General features: G+C 41.0%; 1 protein-coding gene across 2 annotated transcripts in view; it reads left to right on the top strand.

The window, feature by feature from the left end:
* Positions 1 to 3,916: 3,916 nt before the first annotated feature.
* The window catches only part of LOC139406899 (inositol 1,4,5-trisphosphate-gated calcium channel ITPR2-like), a 156,386-nt gene continuing 137,566 nt past the window's right edge, over positions 3,917 to 22,736 (top strand). Inside the window, exon 1 of one of the 2 annotated variants that reach the window (XM_071150040.1) lies at positions 3,917 to 4,283. In XM_071150040.1, the coding sequence (XP_071006141.1) occupies positions 4,192 to 4,283 (92 nt within the window). In that variant the 5' untranslated portion in view covers positions 3,917 to 4,191. The remainder of the gene's footprint in view (positions 4,284 to 22,736) is intronic. The other variant, XM_071150049.1, reaches the window with a different exon arrangement.

The following is a 22,736-nucleotide window of genomic DNA, read 5'->3' as shown; positions in this document are numbered from 1 at the left end:
GGTGTAAAAATCCTTCTATAACCTGTCTTCTCTTCATCTACACTGAAGTGGATTTAACAGGTGACATCAATAAGGGATCATAAACTTTCATCTGGTCAGTCTATGTAATGGAAAGAGCAGGTGTTCCTAATATTTTGTGTATACAGGTAAGATTATGGTTCTTCACAAAACTGCATCTGAGAGGACTGTATAAGGAAGTATAGTGAATGTATTACATCTCAAATAAACTATAGTTGTAAAGGTAATAATTTATAGTGTCTGTTGAATCCTCATTTAACCAAACAGTAATGAACAGGTTGTTCACATAATGAGTATCATGTTCATAGAAACACAGAAAACAAGGTACAATGGGTCTTTATTTTTCACAAGCCAGCAGGCGGTACTGTATGGACAGATGCTGGGGGATCAGGCTGTCCAAGTTGACCATGGAAGCTGCTGCCAGGTACAGGATATCGTTTGGTGTCTGACCAGTCCGAGTGCTGCTAGACTTGATGTGTTCAGAGGCTTGGCTTCAGGACATGACAGGACGGGTTGATGTCTTCAGTGGCTTGACTTCAGTACATGACGGGCTCATCATGGATAGAGGGTGTTGGAGAAGAGCTCAACTCTTCCGCGAGGGCAGGAAAATATTTGTCTGGGAATACAAAACAGTACACAGTTAGACAAAAGGGCTATGAATGACAGTCCAAGCAGGGTGTGAAGTTGAATTAATGTGTAATAATGTGATTGTGTGAATTTAAGTCATTAAAAATGCATAGGGCTAAGCATAGTGCATAGAGAGGAAATATTAAATGCTCTAGTGGATGATGGGACATGGCATCAGTTCATGTCAGGAGAGTGTTGACACTGGTAGTGGAGTGGTCATCAGCTCATAATTGGGGAACATGAGGGGTCTTAGCCGTAAACACAAAGAGCAAATACATGGCGTTACAAAGCTTTGCACACTTGGCATTCTCTCCACCAGCTTCATGAGGAATGCTTTTCCAACCTTTTTGAAGGAGTTCCCACATATGCTGAGTGCTTGTTGGCTGCTTTTCCATCACTGCGGTCCAACTCAACCCAACCCATCTCAATTGGGTTGAGCTCGGGTGATTGTGGAGGCCAGGTCATCTGATGCAGCACTCCATCACTCTCCTTGGTCATATAGCCCTTACACAGCCTGGAGGTGTGTTGGGTCATTGTCCTGTTGAAAAACAAATGATAGTCCAACTAAGCCCAAACCAGATAGGATGGCCTATCGCTGCAGAATGCTGTAGTAGCCATGCTGTTTAAGTGTGCCTTGAATTCTAAATAAATCACAGACCGTGTCACCAGCAAAGCATCTCCACACCATCAAACCACCTCCTCCATGCTTCATGGAGGGAACCACACATGCAGAGAATATCCGTTCACCTACTCTGCGTCTCAAAAACACGGCTGTTGGAACCAAAAATCTAATTTGGACTCATCAGACCAAGGGACAGATTTCCACCGGTCTAATGTCCATTGCTCATGTTTCTTGGCCCAAGCATGTCTCTTCTTTTTATTGGTTTCCTTTTGCTTCTTTAATCAGCACAACAGTTTTTAGCTGTGCTAACATAATTGCAAAAGGGTTTTCTAATGATCAATTAGCCTTTTAAAATGATAATCTTAGATTAGCTAACACAACGTGCCATTGGAACACAGGAATGATGGTTGCTGATAATGGGCTTCTGTACGCCTTTGTAGGAATTCCATAAAAGTGTCTGCGGTTTCCAGCTACAATAGTCATTTACAGTATTAACAATGTCTACACTGTATTTCTGATCAATTAGATGTTATTTTAATGGACAAAAAAAATGACAATTTCTTTCAAAAACAAGGACATTTCTAAGTGACCCCAAACTTTTGAACGGTTATGTGTATGTATGTACAGTTGAAGTCGGAAGTTTACATACACTTAGGTTGGAGTCATTTTTCAACCACTCCACAAATTTCTTGTTAACAAACTATAGTTTTGGCAAGTTGGTTAGGACATCTTCTTTGTGCATGACACAAGTAATTTTTCCAACAATTGTTTACAGACAGATTATTTCACTTATAATTCACTGTATCACAATTCCATTGGGTCACAAGTTTATATACACTAAGTTGACAGTGCCTTTAATCAGCTTGGAAAATTCCAGAAAATTATGTTATGGCTTTAGAAGCTTCTGATAGGCTAATTGACATAATTTGAGTCAATTTGAGGTGTACCTGTGGATGTATTTCAAGGCCTACCTTCAAACTCAGGGCCTCTTTGCTTGACATCATGGCAAAATCAAAAGAAATCAGCCAAGACCTCAGAAAAAAAACTGTAGACCTTCACAAGTCTGGTTCATCCTCGGGAGCAATTTCTAAATGCCTGAAGGTACCACATTCACCTGTACAAACAATACTACGCAAGTATAAACACCATGGGATCACGCAGCCGTCATACCGCTCAGGAAGGAGACGCATTCTGTCTCCTAGAGATGAACGTACTTTGGTGCGAAAAGTGCAAATCAATCCCAGAACAACAGCAAAGGACCTTGTGAAGATGCTGGAGGAAACAGGTACAAAAAATGTACAAAAGTATCTATATCCACAATAAAATGGGTCCTATATCGACATAACCTGAAAGGCCGCTCAGCAAGGAAGAAGCCACTGCTCCAAAACCACCATTAAAAAGCCAAGACTGCGGTTTGCGACTGCACATGGGGACAAAGATAGTACTTTTTGGAGAAATGTCCTATGACCCCAAGCATACTTCCCAAGTTGTGGCAAAATGGCTTAAGGACAACAAAGTCAAGGTATTGGGGTGGCCATCACAAAGCCCTGACCTCAATCCTATAAAATGTTTGTGGGCAGAACTGAAAAAGCAAGTGCGAGCAAGGAGGCCTAGAAACCTGACTCAGTTACACCAGCTCTGTCAGGAGGAATGGGCTGAAATTCACCCAACTTATTGTGGATACCTTGTGGAAGGCTACCCAACACGTTTGACCCAAGTTAAACAATTTCAAGGCAATGCTACCAAATACTAATTGAGTGAATATAAACTCCTGACCCACTGGGAATGTGTTGAAAGAAAGGAATGCTGAAATAAATCACTCTCTACTATTATTCTGACATTTCACATTCTTAAAATAAAGTGGTGATCCTAACTGACCGAAGACAGGGAATTCTTACTAGAATTAATTGTCAGGAATTGTGAAAACTGAGTTTACATGTATTTGGCTAAGGTATATGTAAACTTCCGACTTCAACTGTGTATACATGTATGTATGTGTGTGTATATATATATATATATATATATATATATATATATATATATATGGCGATTTTTGCATGTAAATCTTGGTAGAGCAAAAAACAAAAACAAAATGGGATGCATGCCAGCAAAGCCACAACACGAAACAATACATTAATTGCACAGTAATGGTGACAAACGGTTATATATATATTTTTTAACACACAACACTTTCTAAATAGAAAATATTACATACATTTCCCTCAATCGTTTTGTTGTAGGGATTTAAACATTTGAGATGAGACAGATTAATAAATGTTTTGTTGAGTTCAAAAAGAGTAGTGCCAGTGGTTTATGTGAAAATTACAGGCAGAGGGCGTTTCACCTCAAGACACCTTATCCTAAGCTAATTTAGACGGGTCGTCACTAGGTACGACAGCCACAAAGTCATAAACCCCGTTTCTACAATTTATCTTGTTAAAATGTGCATTTAAACCTAACCACAATACTAATCTTATACCCAACCCTAACATAAAGTTTTCATAAATGTTTAAGATGTAGCCAATTTGACTTTGTGACTGTGGTAACCCTTTTGACGGGATAGGCAGGCTGCTCTCTATCTGCAGCTCTGACAAAACCAGTCTCCTCCCCCAAAGTTGATACGAAAAGAAGAACATTATGCCGCCTGTCACACGGGAAGAAGTTGGATTCATGAACTAAAACTAGTTTTTTTTGTTACACTAACTCAAAGTTTTTGCATTGTCGTCCTTTTCTAATTTGGACTGGAGAAAACAGCAAAACATGTCTCGTTTTGGGGCGTTAGTTTTTTCAATTTGACGAGTGAAACGCATGTTTGTTGCCAAGGTACACTGTAACGTGTCAGCAGACCACTTCATCAGAGCAAGACTACTTACTGCATGTACTACTTACCTGGAAAGCCAACTTTTGGACAGAATTAAGCGAAAATGTCAGACAACAGATCTAGTTTTCTTCATATTGGAGACATTGTGTCGCTTTACGCGGAAGGCACTGTCAATGGCTTCATCAGTACATTGGGGTATGTTCCTCTAATTAAATATTAACCATGTTTTATTAAAATGTGACAACCATGGCACGTAGGCCTACAAGTTCGTTTGTTGGCCAATACATGAAATGAGTCAATGTTGGTAACACATGGCGGTGTGAGGTTCAAAAGTCGGAAGTTGAAGGAAAGGCCTAACTAACACAAGCGATTCCATCAAGGAGGAAATGCCGCCTATGAGCCTCACACATTTTATGCAAATATAACAGGAATGCAAAGCATTATGAAGTAAACTGCATGTAAGTAGGCCTGTACCGCTCCAGTGTAGCCAATGCGTGTGCAATGTCCAGTCACACATGCTTTCAGACACATTATTACTCTTTGGACGCCAAATGGTTTCCTAGGAAAATATCGCGTTGTGATCCATTACGTACTCAAAATAGTATTAAGCTTTTTCACGGAAGGTCTTGGCAGAGCAGCACGCACTGTGAGACAGCTGAGGAATTTCACTTGATTGCTCACAGCTGTTTGATCAACATGTCTTCCTTGACCTGTAATGTAGTGTCTTTGTATATGTTCACCAGGGTGTCCCCAATGCAACTTGAATAATGGTTAGGTTGTTGAATGTACTCTTGTGGCCGATGCTTTAATCTGCACGCATGATAGAAAACTTTAAGAACTTTTCCTATTTGTTTTGTTCATCACATTTTTGACTTTGGGGCAATGAACACATTTCCAAATGTACAGAGAATTGAGAGGAACTTTCATGTGTTTTACCAAACAGTGACGGGTCAAATCAGGTATGCCTACAGGTGCACTCTAGTTTAAAGTAAATGTATGGCATTCTGTGAGTACAGAAGATCATTGACTAGCCTACTCTGAGTGTGGGAGTACTGGTTGCTGAACCAGAGCAGGCCTAATACTGACTTGGTGAAATGGTGTACTATTGTACTTTTTTTTTAAGCCATTGAAAGTTTACTATCAGTAATAACAGCTAATTCCAAGGACCATCAGAGATTTTCTACAAATATTGACTCTCGGAAGATAATTGACTAATGGTCATCAGCTTTGATATTATCCTAAACTTACAATGCATCACAAAGACTAGAGTTTCCTCTTGTAAACACTATAGTGCTTAGTTGAAATGGCTCCAGCGCTTTAGATCATTTCTATGCTCTGCCATCTAGACCCCAGAACAGGCAGGTGTGAATGCACTTGTTCTGTGGAATGAGTCTGCCCTACCCACCTCTCCCTCACATTCTCTCTCTACTTTCTCTGTCTGTTCTTTTAAACAGCCACACCAAAAGCATAGCAGGCATTTGCCTAACCATCACTGTTACCATAGTTACTCCATGGATATCCGTCTGAAAGAAGTCTTTGTAAAAATGACACAGTCGTCTCTACAAGGCAGAATGTTGAATAAAATGATATTTACACTTTACCGGTTGTACATGCTGTTGGTCCTTTTGGTGGTATGAGGTGGAGGTAGGGTATCCACAGGAAAGTGTTTATCTGACTTTTTGACACATTGCACCTGATGCACAATATGTAAACAATAGCCGAATGTAGTTGACCGAAGCGCGTTTCCTCGCAATCAGTTGGAAGTGTGTGCGGTTCGGTTAGGCTTGGCCATATTGTGCAAGTGTTGGCCAGGTGCGAATTGCATCAGTATTGAAAATTTAAAAACCCGAAATACAGACCAGCGTACTGAAGGTCGGGTTGATAAAATATTCCTGTGGCTATTTTGTATCAGAATACCTCTGACATAGGGACAAATTGGCGGACAACAGTTAAAGTAAGTTGAAATGAAGTTTAACATTCTGACTTGTAATGGGACTGCTTGGGAATGCTGAGCCTACATGTTAGAGATGTGTAAGTATTTACCTCTCGGATTCTAAAGAGGCTAAGCAGACATGAGCCTGAAAACCCGATATTGAACGTCGGGCATAAATAAGCGTTTGGATCAGGAAAGTTTCATTTCATGAGTTCTACAAGCCAGAACGATGAATACAATTATATTTAAACTAACTTGACCTGTTGTCCTTGTGAGACAATCGATCCTCAGGAATGTATAATTATGTTAACTTTTCAAAGAACTGGTTGTGCGTTCATATTTCTATCAATTGGAGCATGCAAGATGAAAATGCATGCATAAGATGCATGCTTCAGGTGATCTGTTCATTGAAGAGTAGCTGTAATAAGTGAAAACTAGCTGTTATTGGTAGAGGTTTGAAACTCTCTTGTTGGACTATTAACTCATTTAACACCTGGTCATGTCGCCAGGTAGGCCAAAGCTCCATCCCACTAAAACAGGCTGAAATGTCAGGTGGTCTATTCTGCCTAACGTTGAATCCAATGCAGTCCAACGTGGGGTTTCCTGGCTAATGTGAGCAGGGGATCACTCCTGAACTCCCCTCTTGATGTCTACGATCATGTTGGTAACTCGGAACCCCATTGTGTTCATGAGACACAACAGCCTCATTCCAGTAGCTTCAAAATGCCTCCTTGTTTCCTGGTGATAATCACCGATGTGTAAAATGAGTGGATAAGTCAAATCTCATTGCGTTCACCAATCATACTATGCTAGATTAGCAATGCCAAGCAGGAAGGAATGGAAATGGGGCCAGTGTTTTTAGATTGGGACAGACTGGCTTGTTACCTGGGTGGTGAAGCCTATAAAGGCCAGAAATGGACCTGTGCCAACAATATGAATCATGACTGACATTGTGTTACTGAAAAGTTGATGCAGTCAGATAACTTGTCAAGGCCCATCTCAATGTCAGGGCCATAAAATGTCAATGCAAAGTGCGTAGTAGAGAGCTCTGCTGTTTTGAACGAAAGGCATAAAGTCAGTAATGAGTCAGTGATTCATTAACTAATGCAGTCTGACGTAGCCAGGTCTATTTGACAAATTTTTAGCTACAACTTCAACAAGTCCGTTGGAGAGGATCAGCTTGAGCAAAGTGAGGTGCAGAATCACTGATCTACAAATAGTATTCCCTGCCAAGTAATAGGTTTTGTGCAATTTTAAGATTTGCAGAGCAATGCAAACACAGGCACAACCAGACAGTAATTGATTGATTGGAGACAGCTTGTGTCAATTACAGAACATTTCCTAGGATTTTCTACCAGCAGCAACACTAGTGGATAGTGCTGGAAATGCTGGCTTCTGCACTAAAATCATGGCCCTAATCATGTGATTTAGGTTGTTCTCGTGTTTAGATGATGCAGATGCATTCCAGATTTTACATAAAATACCTATCCAGGCATACTGTCAGCTTACCACATCATGGTCGCATCCCCTGCTCAGACATTGCATGCATCAACCAATGGTTGCGTGCCACATCGTTGACTGTGCAGTCGGGCACCAAATTAATACAACGTGGTTAGCTGATACGTAAAATACCTATCCAGGTGCTGTAAGATCTGGCAGGTGTCAGCAACATCTGTGCCCCATATCTTATAGCAATCTGCTGCCCGCCTGCACAGTCTGACATGGCACGCAACCAGTAGTTGATGCATGCAACATCTGTGCATCTATTTAGGCAGAAACTCAATTGTCTGTCCCTAATGGCACCCCATATAGTGTACCCTCCAACTGCTCACCTCTCCCTCAAAGCACATTGCAGGAGAAGGATCCAAGATCCTTACCCCAGACCACCTCCTCCAATTAGGTTTGAGAATTATGTAAGGCGAGGAGTTGAGGACACCAATGGTTTGACGGCTAGTAACGTTTTCAGACAGGCATGGTATCATGAATGTTGGCTGGCATTGCCATTGCTATATGCATCACATGCAACCTCAGCTCAAATGACTTTGATAAGTCTATAAATCCATATTGACATATGATAGTAACGTATAACCTCTTACTTCAAATAAGTTCCTCAGCTCACACTTCCTTTTACAAACATTCAGTGTTCCCCTCAGGCTTATTCTTTGCCCAAGTCCAATTCTCTTCTGCTGTGCTTATCTTGCTGACATACTCAAGCAAACAGACCAAACAAGTCCACACATTCTAGTTTAGTAGCACTAGCTAATTTGGATGCATAAGGTAGCCTGAACTATGCATGCATTGTTCATGGACCACTATTTCAGCTACATAGCCTAAATGACTGTGGTTAACTTCATCCATGCTCTAAATGTTATCCGGTTCGTAATGTACATGTCAGTCTTATATTGGCAGGTTACACATCATTAGGTTAAATGAGAGCTGTGCATCACCAGCAAGTTGAAGCGTGTCCAGAGATCTGTTGATTAACAAAATTAATTGACCAGTAATTTGGCCATTCTACAGCTTCTTACTATCAGAAGATCTCAGTGTGGTCACACATTGTTTATTTTCTCAGCCTTGTCACGGTCTGGCGTCCTTTGTCTTGCTATAATGTGTAATGGAGCGATAATTTGCCTACCTTGTCCGTATCCTGTCAGCTGGATGTGCTGCTGGTTCTTTTTTAACTGAGATCCAGGACCAGGGTCGCATTCATTAGGTCATGCAATGGAAAGTGTTTCTTATTGGAGTCCAAGTAGTCCTTCCCTGTTTACATCAGTCTTCCATTTTGGTTCCTAATGAATATGACCCAGTTATTTGAAATGCGCTGGCTGTCATGGCACTGGTTAAAGCCCCACTGTTCCAACTGAGCAAAGTTATAGGCCTATTCATTAGGGCACACTGTAGCAAAACATTTTGTAACGTAAAATGTAAATGTTTCTTATTCGACAAGGTTCAGGCAGTCCCTCCCTATTTCAGTCCGTTATTCTTCCGTTTGGTGCCTAATGAATGCGTCCTCTGTACTTGGGGTTACTCATTTATATGCTAAACAAACTGAGGAGTCTTTAGTTTATCTCGAGTCTTCTTGTTTTGCTGTGTAGGACATGATTTGACATCCTATTGTTTCTCATTTAGATGAGACTTTGATATAGGAGTTGAGGAATAGGAAATATGCACGGCAACAGCCAGCCAGTTAGGATTGAATGATCAAAAGCCATGGCAGCAAGACTGCACAGGACTGCTAGTTTTGTCTGAACCAGAGGGACCGTTCCTTGCATTTTGCCCTTAGCCATTCATCTACTCGACTATGTCCTTGTAATCCAGTAAAGTGATAAATTAGGGATGTGACAAATTGAAAAACAATTTGTTTAAACAAAAATGTTTAAACATAAATGTTTTTTTTATATATCGGTTTCCCGTTAAAATACGAAATTCATAGAATTCCATGTGAATTCACAATGTAGATGCACTGCTGCCAGCAAAGGTTTGGTTCTAACGATGTGTCCCTTTCAGGTGGTTAAGCATTGCACCTGTTCTATGATTACTGTACCTCAATTCCACCTGGAAAAAATTGCATTTCACCACCTTCTAATTTAACATAAATTTCCTGAATTTTTCCATGGGATCCTGGACTTCTTGATGGGCCGCCCTCAGGTGGTGAGGGTAGGTAACAACATATCTGCCACGCTGATCCTCAACATGGGTGCCCCTCCGGGGTGCTTGCTCAGTCCCCTCCTGTACTCCCTGTTCACTCATAACTGCATGGCCAGGCATGACTCCAACACCATCATTAAGTTTGCTGATGACACACCAGTGGTAGGCCTGATCACCGACAACGACGAGGCAGCCTATAGGGAGGAGGTCAGAGAGCTGGACGTATGGTGCCAGGACAACAACCTCTCCCTCAATATGATCAAGACAAAGATGATTGTGGACTACAGGAAAAGGAGGACTGAGCACACCTCCATTCTCATCAATGGGGCTGTAGTGGAGCAGGTTTAGAGATTCATGTTCCTTGGTGTCCACAACACTAACAAACTATCATGGTCCAAGCACACCAAGACAGTCGTGAAGAGGGCACGACAAAACCTATTCCCCTTCAGGAGAAAAGATTTGGCATGGGTCCTCAGATCCTCAAAAGGTTTTACAGCTGCACCATCAAGAGAAAGACAGACTCCAGTCATAGAACAATCTGCTACCGTACGGCAAGTGGTACCGGAGCTTCAAGTCTAGGTCCAAGCTTCTACCCCCAAGCCATAAGACTCCTGAACATCTAATCAAATGGCTTCCCAGACTATTTGCATTGCCCCCCCCCCCCCCTTTTTTTTAGCTTATGCTACTCTGTTTATTAACCATGCGTAGTCACTTTAATAACTCTACCTACATGAACATATTACCTCAACTAACCGGTGCCCCCTCACATTGACTCTGTACCCCCTGTATATAGCCTTGCTATTGTTATTTTACTGCTGCTCGTTTAATTCTTTGTTATTTTTATTTTAGGGCTTCATTTCACTAATAACTATTTATTTCACTGTATGGTCTACACCCTTTGTATTCGGCGCATGTAACAAATAACATTTTATTTGATCTGCTAAACCCAGATTTGTCCGTCGGACTGCCAGATGGTGAGGAGTTATTCAACACTTCAGATAATGCTTTTCCAGTGCTTCAGAGTCCAATATCGGCGAGCTTCATACCACTGCAGCTGACACTCGGCATTGCGCATGGGGATCTTAGGTTTGTGTGCCATGTAAACCAAGTTAATGTGCTGATGTTGCTTCTGGAGGCAGTTTGTTACTCTGTAGTGAGTGTTGCAGCCGAGGACAGACGTTTTTTTTACACACTACGCGCTTCAGCATTTGGTGCTCCTATTCTGTGAGCTTGTGTGGCCTACCACTTCGCGGCTGAGCCGTTGTTGCTACTAGACGTTTGAACTAAACAAAAACAGCAGTTCTACCAGGGCAAAAATTTGACGAACTGACTTGTTGGAAAGATGGCATTTTATGACGGTGCCACGTTGAGTCACTGAGCTCTTCAGTAAGGTCATTCAACTGCCAATGTTTGTCTATGGAGATTGCATGGATGCTTGCTCGATTTTATAGATGTGTCAGCAAAAGGTGTGGCTGAAATAGCCGTATCTACTCATTTATAGGGGTGTCATGGCCATGTTGTGTGTGTATGTACTAGAGGTCGACCGATTAATCAGGTTTTTAAAATGTATAATAATGACAATTACAACAATACTGAATTAACACTTATTTTAACTTAATATAAAACATCAATAAAATAAATTTCGCCTCAAATAAATAATGAAACATGTTCAATTTGGTTTAAATAATGCAGAAACAAAGTGTTGGAGAAGAAAGTAATATGTGCCATGTAAAAAAGCTAACGTTTAAGTTCCTTGCTCAGAGCATGAGAACATATGAAAGTTGGTGGTTCCTTTTAACATGAGACTTCAATATTCCAAGGTAAGAGGTTTTAGGTTGTAGTTAATATAGTATTTATAGGACTATTTCTCTCTATACCATTTGTATTTCATACGCCTTTGACTATTGGATGTTCTTATAGGCACTATAGTATTGTCAGTGTAACAGTATAGCTTCCGTCCCCCTCCTCGCCCCTACCTGGGCTCGAACCAGGAACACATCGACAACAGCCACACTCGAAGCATCGTTACCCATCGCTCCACAAAAGCCGCGGCCCTTGCAGTGCAAGGGGAATAACTACTCCAAATCTAAAAGCGAGTGACGTTTGAAACAGTATTAGCGCACACCCAGCTAACTAGCTAGCCATTTCACATTGGTTACACCAGCCATTAGGCTGATAGGCTTGAAGTCATAAACAGCGCTGTACTTGCGAAGAGCTGCTGGCAAAATGCACGAAAGTGCTGTTCGAATGAATGATTACGGGCCTGCTGCTGCTCAGTCATACTGCTCTATCAAATCAGACTTAATTATAACATAACACAGAAATACGAGCCTTTGGTCATTAATATGATCGAATCCGGAAACTATCATTTCGAAAACAAAACGTTTATTATTTCAGTGAAATACGGAACCGTTCTGTATTTTATCTAACGGGTGGCATCCCTAAGTCTAAATATTCTTGTTACATGGCACAACCTTCAATGTTATATCATAATTACGTAACATTTTGGCAAATTAGTTCGCAATGAGCCAGGCAGCCCAAACTGTTGCATATACCCTGACTCTGCATGCAATGAACGCAAGAGAAATGACACAATTTCACCTGGTTAATATTGCCTGCTAAACTGGATTAGTAGTTATAACTAGTGATTATGATTGATTGTTTTTTATAAGATAAGTTTAATGCTAGCTAGCAATTTACCTTGGCTTTTCCTGAATTCACGTAACAGGCAGGCTACTCGTGGAGTGCAATGGTTAGAGCGTTGGACTAGTTAACTGTGCGGTTGGAAGATTGGAACCCCTGAGCTGACAAGGTGAAAATATGTCGTTCTGCCCCTGAACAAGGCAGTTAACCCACATTTCCTAGGCAGTCATTGAAAATAAGAATGTGTTCTCAGCTGACTTGCCTAGTTAAATAAAAGGTATGAAAAATAAAAAATAATAATCGGAAATCGGCACCCATAAATACAGATTTCCGATTGTTATGAAAACTTGAAATCGGCCCTAATTAATCGGCCATTCCGATTAATAGGTCGACCTCTAGTATGTACTGTGCCTTCGGAAAGTATTCAGACCCCTTGACTTTTTCCATATTTTGTTACGTTACAGCCTTAATCTAAAATGGATTGAATAAAACATTTTCCTCAGCAATCTACACACAATACCCCATAATGTCAAAGTGAAAACAGGTTTTTAGACATTTTTGCAAATGTATTACAAATAAACATTACTTATGTAAATAAGGTTTCAGACCCTTTGCTATGAGACTCAAAATTGAGCATCGGTGCATCCTGTTTCCAATGATCATTCTTGAGATGTTATTACAAGTTGATTGGAGTCCACCTGTGTTAAATTCAATTGATTGGACATGATTTGGAAAGGTGCGCACACACCTGTCTATATAAGTTGCCAGTGCATGTCAGATCAAACACCAAGCCATGAGGTCGAATAAATTGTCCGTAGAGCTCAGACAGGATTGTGTCGAGGCACAGACCTGGGGAAGAGTACCAGAACATTTCTGCAGCATTGAAGGTCCCCAAGAAGGTCCCTTATTCTTAAATGGAAGAAGTTTGGAACCACCAAGACTCTTCCTAGAGCTGGCCGCCTGGCCAAACTGAGCAATCGGGGGAGAAGTGCCTTGGTTAAGGAGGTGACCAAGAACCCGATGGTCACTCTGTCAGAGTTCCTCTGTGGAGATGGGAGAACCTTCCAGAAGGACAACCATCTCTGCAGCACTCCACCAATCAGGACTTTATGGTCAAATCAAACCAAACTTTATTTGTCACATGCTCTGGATACAACAAGTGTAGACCTTACCCTTATGCTTACTTACAAGCCCTTAACCAACAGTGCATTTCAAGAAGAGTTAAGAAAATATTTACTAAATAAACTAAATGAACACTAACATAACAATAACGAGGCCATATACAGGGGGTACCGGTACCGAGTCAGTGTGCGGGAGTACAAGTTTGAGGTAATTTGTACATGTAGGTAGGGGTGACGTGACTATGCATAGATAATAGCGAGTGGCAGCAGTGTACAAAACAAATGGAGGGGGGAGGTCAATGTAATAGTCTGGTGGCCATTTGATTTAATTGTTCAGCAGTCTTACGGATTTGGGGTAGAAGCTATTAAGGAGCCTTTTGGTCCTAGACTTGGCTCTCTGGTACCGCTTGCCGTGCTGTAGCAGAGAGAACATTTCGACTTGGGTGACTGGAGTCTCTGACAATTTTATGGGCTTTCCTCTGACACCGCCTATTATATACAGCTGAAGTCGGAAGTTTACATACACTTAGGTTGGAGTCATTAAAACTCATTTTTCAGCCATTCCACAAATTTCTTGTTAACAAACTATAGTTTTGGCAAGTCGGTTAGGACATCCACTTTGTGCATGACACAAGTAATTTTTCCAACAATTGTTTACAGACAGATTATTTCACTTATAATTCACTGTATCATAATTCCGTTGTGTCAGAAGTTTACATACACTAAGTTGACTGTGCCTTTAAACAGCTTGGAAAATACCAGAAAAGGATATGGCTTTAGGAGCTTCTGGTTGGCTAATTTACATAATTTGAGTCAATTAGAGGTGTACCTGTGGATGTATTTCAAGGCCTACCTTGAATCTCAGTGCCTCTTTGCTTGACATCGTGGGAAAATCAAAAGAAATCAACCAAGACCCCAGAATTTATTTTGTAGACCTCCACAAATCTTGTTCATCCTTGGGAACAATTTCCAAACGCCTGAAGGTACCGCGTTCATCGGTACACACAATAGTACGCAAGTGTAAACACCATTGGGAAGACACAGCTGTCATACTGGTCAGGAGGGAGATTCGTTCTGTCTCCTAGAGATGAATGCACTTTGGTGCGAAAAGTGCAAATCAATCCCAGAACAACAGCAAAGGACCTTGTGAAGATGCTGAAGGAAACAGTTACAAAAGTATCTATATCCACAGTAAAACGAGTCCTATATCGACATAACCTGAAAGACCTCTCAGCAAGGAAGAAGCCACTGCTCCAAGACCGCCATAAAAAAAGCCAGACTACGGTTTGCGACTGCACATGGGGATGAAGATAGTTATTTTTGGATAAATGTCCTCTGGTCTGATGAAACAAAAATAGAACTGTTTGGCCATAATAACCATCGTTATGTTTGGAGGAAAAAGGGGGAGGCTTGCAAGCCAAAGTACACCATCCCAACCGTGAAGCACGAGGGTGGCAGCATCATGTTGTGGGGTGCTTTGCTGCAGGAGGGACTGGTGCACTTCACAAAATAGATGGCATCATAAGGAATGAAAATATGTGGATATATTGAAGCAGCATCTCAAGACATCAGTCAGGAAGTTAAAGCTTGGTCACAAATGGGTCTTCCAAATGGACAATGACCCCAAGCATTCTTCCAAAGTTGTAGCAAAATGGCTTAAGGACAACAAAGTCAAGGTATTGGAGTGGCCATCACAAAGCCCAGACCTCAATCCTATAGAAGATTTGTTGGCAGAACTGAAAAAGTGTGTGCGAGCACGGAGGCCTACAAACCCAACTGAGTTACACCAGCTCTGTCAGGAGGAATGGGCCAAAATTCACCCATCTTATTGTGGGAAGCTTGTGGAAGGCTACCTAAAACGTTTGACCCAAATTAAACAATTTAAAGGCAATGCTACCAAACACTCAATTAGTATGTGTAAACTTCTGACCCACTGGGAATGTGATGAAAGAAATAAAGGCTGAAATAAATCACTCGACTATTATTCTGACATTTCACATTCTTAGAATCACAACTTTATTTTATCTGACCGAAGACGAGGAATTTTTACTAGGATTAAATGTCAGGGATTGTGAAAAACAGTTTAAATGTATTTGGCTAAGGTGTATGTAAACTGTAGGTCCTGGATTGAGGAAGCTTGGCCCCGGTGATGTGCTGGGCCGTACGCACTACCCTCTGTAGCGCCCTATTGTCAGATGCCGAGCAGTTGCCTTACCAGGCGGTGTTGCAACTGGTCAGGATGCTCTCGATGGTGCAGCTATAGAACTTTTTGAGGATCTGGGGACACATGCCAAATCTTTTCAGTCTCCTGAGGGGGAAAAGGTGTCGTCGTGCCCTCTTCACGACTGTCTTGGGGTGTTTGGAATAGAGGTCGACCGATACCGATTTAATCGAACGATTTTCGTAAAAAAAAATATATTTGTATATTTGTAATAATGACAATTACAACAATACTGAATGAACAGTTATTCTAACTTAATATAATACATCAATAAAATCAATTTAGCCTCAAGTAAATAATGAAACATGTTCAATTTGGTTTAAATAATGCAAAAACAAAACGTTGGAGAAGAAAGTAAAAGTGCAATATGTGCTATGTAAGAAAGCTAACGTTTCAGTTCCTTGCTCAGAACATGAGAACATATTAAAGCTGGTGGTTACTTTTAACATGAGTCTTCAATATTCCCAGGTAAAAAGTTTTAGGTTGTAGTTATTATAGGAATTATAGGACTATTTCCCTCTATACCATTTGTATTTCATTGACCTTTGACTATTGGATCTTATAGACACTTTAGTATTGCCAGTGTAACAGTATAGCTTCCGTCCCTCTCCTCGCTCGAACCAGCAACACAACGACAACAACCACCATCGAAGCAGCGTTACCCATGCAGAGCAAGGGAAACAACCACTGCAAGGCTCATAGCGAGTAACGTTTGAAACGCTATTAGTGCGCGCTAACTAGCTAGCCATTTCACTTCGGTTACACCAGCCTCATCTCAGGAGTTGATAGGCTTGAAATCATAAACAGCGCAATGCTTGACGCACAACGAAGAGCTGCTGGCAAAACGCATGAAAGTGCTGTTTGAATGAATGTTTACGCGCCTGCTTCTGCCTACCACCGCTCAGTCAGATACTTAGATACTTGTATGCTCAGTCAGATTATATGCAACGCAGGACACGCTAGATAATATCTAGTAATATCATCAACCATGTGTAGTTAACTAGTGATTATGATTGATTGTTTTTTATAAGATACGTTTAATGCTAGCTAGCAACTTACCTTGGTTTACTGCATTCGCGTAACAGGCAGTCTCCTTGTGGAGTGCATGAGAGAGAGGCAGGTCGTTATTGCGTTGGATAAGTTAACTGTAAGGTTGCAAGATTGGTCCCCCGAGCTGACAAAGGTGAAAATCTGTCGTTCTGCCCCTGAACAAGGCAGTTAAACCCACCGTTCCTAGGCAGTCATTGAAAATAAGAATGTGTTCTTAACTGACGTGCCTAGTTAAATAAAGGTATTTAAAAAAATATTAATAAAAACAAACAAAAAATTGGTGCCCAAAAATACCGATTTCCGATTGTTATGAAAACTTGAAATTGGCCCTAATTAATCAGCCATTCCGATTAATCGGTCGACCTCTAGTTTGGAAAATGATAGCTCGTTGGTGATGTGGACACCAAGGAACTAGAAACTATCGACCCTCTCCACTACAGCCCCGTTGATGTTAATGAGGCCTGTTTGTCCCAGCTTTTCCTGTAGTCCACAATCAGCTCCTTTGTCTTGTTCACATTGAGGGAGAGGTTGTTGTCCTAGCACCACACTGCACGTTCTCTGACGGAGGAGTGGCTTCAGAACAAGTCCTTGAGTGGTCCAGACAGATGATTCCAAATGTGTTATTTCATAGTTTTGATGTCTTCACTATTATTCTACAATGTAGAAAATAGTAAAAAATAAAGAAAAAACCTTGAATGAGTAGGTGTTTCCAAATTTTTGACTGGTACTGTATATGTATGTGATGGGTTTAAATTATAAAGATGGATTTAAAATGCACAAATGTTTGGTCACCCTCCCTTCACATTTCTCACTGTCAATCGTGAATAATAATTTTGTTGGCGAAAACGTCCATGCATCGTCTGCATACCAACCATTTGATCTCAGTTTCATGTGGATATCTATTTAGATCTTCTTGAGTTGTACTTTGTTTTGAAGTAGATTACAGTGCTTTGAGTTATATGTTCAGTGGACAGTTTTTAAAAATATTTTTTATTAGGTACATCTAGTACCCGGTCGTACTCCCCTTTGCCACAAGAAGGGGCATGGAAACGGGTATCAAGGGACCTAATGTGTGCCAGAAAAACATTCCCCACACCCTTACATCACCTCCACCAGCTTGTACCGTTGACACCAGGTAGGATGTGGCCATGGACTCATGCGGCTTACGCCAAATCCTGACATGATCCGGGTTTCGTTGGACCAGGCAATGTTTTTCTATTCTTCAGTTGTCCATTTGGTGATTGTGTGCCCACTGGAGCTGCTTCTTCTTGTTTTTAGCTGATAGGAGTGGAACCCGGTGTGGCCGTCTGCTGTAATAGCCCATCCGTGACGAGGACCGATGTGCCTTTGCACACCACTGTTTAATCCTTAGAGTCTAAGCCGAGGTTGAGGGTTCTACTAATCTAACGTGGAATTGTTATAAAATGGTCATACTAAGGATTGTTTTGATTTAGATTTTTTTTAATCCCTTTTAAGGCAGCGTTTCCCAAACCTCAGTCCTCGTGAACCGAAGGGGTGCATGTTTTGGTCTTTGCCTTAACACTACACAGCTGATTCAAATGATCAGATCTGGATGATTAGTTGATTCTTTGAATCTGCTGTGTTTTGCTTGGGCAAGAAACAGAAAGTGCACCCTTGGAGTCCCGAGAACCAAGTTTGGGAAACCCTGCCTTAAGGTATAATTGGTATTATTTGATGGAACATTGAATTTGGCCTAGATGGGTATAATAGCTTCTAGGCCAAAGTGTTACAGACGTTAGTGAGAAGACAGTTTTTCAGGCCACGGGACTGCCGCTGACTGGATGTTTTTTTGTTTTTTTCCCCCTTGTCGAACCATTCTCGGTAAACTCTAGGCACGGTCGTGCGTGAAAAGCACAGGAGGCCAGCTGTTTCCGAGATACTGGAACAGGCGCGCCTGGCACTGAATATCATACCACACTCAAAGTCGCTTAGGTCATTTTTTTTTGCCCATTCTAAAGTAAAATCAAACAGGAACTGGATGCCTGTCTGCCTGCTTTATATAGCAAGCCACGGCCATGTGACTCACTTTGTAGGAGTGAACTATTTTTGTGAACGGGGGGGTGTACCTAATAAACTGTCCACTGAGTGTATACAGTGAGCACGTTTTGGAGCGGAGGGTGTTAACTGTAGCATAGCCTACTTGTGTTTAGTTTCAACCAAAGCACATAGTTTGCTTAGTGGTACTCTGAGTTTTGGCCACGTGGCACAAAAATGAGACCATTCGCACAATCATCCTGAAATCTCATCAGAAATTAGGTGGTGTTTTTTGCCTTCCTAGCAATTTCCCCTCCACTGTTAGCTAGTGATAGCTACTGTTGATGATGCATAAGCTAGGCCTATTTGCAACATCTCCATTTCCTGGCCGCATTTACCTGCCAGATTCAGTAGCATGAACATCTGAACATAATTCATGTTTTTTTTATTTTAGGTAATTTTAGAGTCAAATATAATAGTTTCAGTATAGTTCGTTTTTCAAACTTGTTTTTCCATTTTCATTTTTTTCCATTTTAGTATACCGTAATACCCTTGATGTCTTGTCTTGCATGTCTCGCAAATTTACCAAAGTAGCCTAAAGTTCGCCTCTTCTCTGGTTTTATTTATATTACACAACTTCCCCAGGCCTTTTACAGCCTGATTGTTTAGTTAGGCTATAACACAGCAAAGAATAGGTTTAGCGATAACTACACTGTGATTTACATTTTATGGGGGGGACAGTTTACATTTTTTTTTTTAATGTTTTTTTTAAACAAGACTGCTGTTTAAATCGGGCTGAGCTTAAATCTATGAATGTGTTCAAATCTGGAGTCAAATGAGGATATGGATATCACAAAGGAGGAGCGATACAAAAGTTACTGAGTGTGCTAGAAGTAACGTGCGGAAAATGAAAACACCCAAGACTAAGCTATTTGTAAATATTTTTCAATTGTAAGGCAAGGGCATGGAACTGCATTAGATAGTTTCATTGGAGGGCACGATAGTGCCTCTTCCCCCTCAGGAGGCTGAAAAGATTTGTCATGGGCCCTCAGATCCTCAAAGTTCTAAAGCCGCACCATTGAGAGCATCTTGACTGGCTGCATCACCGCTTGGTATGGCAACTGCAAGGCACCCAACAGCAAGGTGGTACAGAGAGTGGTGAGCACGGGCGGTACATAACTGGGGCCGTGCTCCCTGCAATCCAGGACCTCTATACCAGGCTTTGTCAGAGGAAGGCCCCAAAAATGGTGAGACTCCAGCCATTCTACCGCATGGCAAGCGGTATCAGTGCACCAAGTCTGTAACCAACAGGACCCTGAACAGCTTCTACGACGCATGCCATGACTGCTAAACAAGACTACTAAATAGCTAATCGAATGGCTACCTGGACTACCTGCATTGACCCTTCTTTGCACTAACTCTCCTGCACTGACTCTATGCGCACACACACTGGAGTCTATCCATACATAATTACACTGACACTCCAACACACACACATAACATGCACACACATGCATACTGACGCCACACACACACACACACCTTCACACATACGCTGCTGTTACTGTCTAATCTATCCTGTTGCCTAGTCACTTTATCCCTACCTATACTGTATATAAATAGCTAGTTAATTTACCTCGTAAACACGCACATCGACTTGGTACTGGTACTCCCTGTATATAGCCATTTTATTTTTAACTCTGAATTGTTGAAAAAGGACCCTTAAGTAAGCTTTTCACTGGTAGTCTACACCTGTTTACGATTCATGTGAGAAATGTGATTTGAGACAACAATCTGCTAGTGATTTCTGTAGCAGTGCAGACTACCAGAGATGATTGATTGACACACACACCAAGGATGAAACTTGGACCACAATGAGAAGCTTGAGTCAACACAGTATGAGGATGCCTCACACTGGGCTTCCTTTCACATACTGGGCTTCCTTTTCACAACTTATCTTCAAGTTGCCAGATGGTTCTGTTTTTGTTAAAGGCTGGCATAAGATTAGCCTGGTCCCAGATCTCTTTGTGCTGTCATGCCAACTACAGTGCCTCCAGAAAGCATTCATACTCGACTTATTCCACATTTTGTTGCGTTACAGCCTGAATTCAAAACGGGTAAAATATACTGTATATTTTTTTTGGTCACCCATCTACACATAATTCCCCATAATATCAAAGTGAAAACATGTTTAAAAAAATGTTAGCACATGTATTGAAAATGAAAATACAGAAATATGTAATTTACATAGGTATTCACACCCCTTAGTCAATACATGTTACAATCACCTTTGACAGCGATTTACAGCTTATGAGACTCTCTGGGTAAGTCTTTCTTTAAGAGCTTTGCACACCTGGATTGTGATATTTGCATTATTCTTAAAATTTAAAAAAAAAAATATATATATATATAGCTCTGTCAAGTTGGTTGTTGATCATTGCTAGACAGCCATTTTCAAGTCTTGCCATAGATGCTCAAGCTGATTTGAAGTAAAAACCCACTAGGCCACTCAGGTCCGTCTTGCCATAGATGCTCAAGCTGATTTGAAGTAAAAACCCACTAGGCCACTCAGGTCCATTCAATGTCGTCTTGGTAGGCAACTCCAGTCTGTATTTGGCCTTGTGTTTTAGGTTATTGTCTTGCTGAAAGGTGCATTAATCTCGGTCTGTTGGAAAGCAGACTGAACCAGGTTTTCAGGTTTTAGCTCCATTCTGTTTATTTTTAACTATATAAAAAAAATGCCTATTCCTTGCCAAAGACAAGCATACCCATAACATGATGCAGCCACGACCATTCTCGAAAATATGAAGTGGTACTGTGACGTAGTGTTGGATTTACCCCAAATGTTATTTGCCACATTTTTTGCAATTTTACTTAAGTGCCTTATTGCAAGCAGGATGCATGTTTTGGAATATTAACTTTTTTTTTACAGGCTTCTTTCTTTTCACATTTCGATTAGTATTGTGGAGTAACTACAATGTTGATCCATCCTCTGTTTTCTCCTATCATAGCCATTAAACTCTGTAACTGTTTTAAAGTCACCATTGGTATCATGGTGAAATCCCTGAGAGGTTTCCTTTCTCTCCAGCAACTGAGTTAGGAAGGACACCTGTAACTTTGTAGTGACTGGATGCCTTGTATCACTGTCCAAAGTGTGATTAATTACTTCACCATGCTCAGAGGGATATTCAATCTCTGCTTTAAAAAATATATGTTTTGACCCATCTACCAACGTGTCCTTTGCAAGGCATTGGAAAACCTCCCCTGTAATTTGTGGTTGAAATTCACTGCTCGACTGAGGGATCTGTATGTGTGGGGTACAGAGATTAGGTAGTCATTCAAAAATCATGTTTAAACTATTACTGCCATTAGTCAATGCAACTTATTATGTGACTTGTTAAGCACATTTCTACTCCTGAACTTATTTAGGCTTGCCAGAACAAAGGGGTTAGATACTTATTGACTCGAGACATTTCAGCATTTAATTTGTAAACATTTCTGAAAACAATTCCAAATTGACATGATGGGGTATTGTGTGGAGACCAGCTAAACAATCTCAATTTAATCTATTATCAATTCAGTCTGTAAAACAACAAAATGTGGAAAAGGTCAAGGCGTGTGTATACTTTCTAAATGCACTGTATATGGTCAATTGGGCATTACAATGACCACCGAAGGAGTTGGCAAGAGAGTACAAACAGATCTGTGACGAGGCTAGCATAAGATGTCACGTTTTAGAATAACACAGTCTTTCACAGGATGTAGCCAGGTCCTATTTTAAAACCATTTATTTAACCTTTTATTTTACTAGGCAAGTCAGTTAAGAACATTCTTTTTTACAATAACGGCCTACCACGGACAAACCCTACCCTAACTCGGACAACACTGGGCCAATTGTGCGCCGCCCTATAAAAGCTAGAAGTGAAGAACAGCGGCACATTCTCTGCCAACAGAATCATGTTTAGTTGATCTTGTGGTTTCAAAACCTGTGGGAAGTTAGTAAACACGGACACATAGTTGTGTTAAGTGTGGATGGA

Source organism: Oncorhynchus clarkii, chromosome 1 (genome assembly GCF_045791955.1).
Source record: "Oncorhynchus clarkii lewisi isolate Uvic-CL-2024 chromosome 1, UVic_Ocla_1.0, whole genome shotgun sequence".
In the NCBI taxonomy this organism is placed as follows: Eukaryota; Metazoa; Chordata; class Actinopteri; order Salmoniformes; family Salmonidae; genus Oncorhynchus; species Oncorhynchus clarkii.
This window is presented reverse-complemented; position numbering and strand designations above follow the sequence as displayed.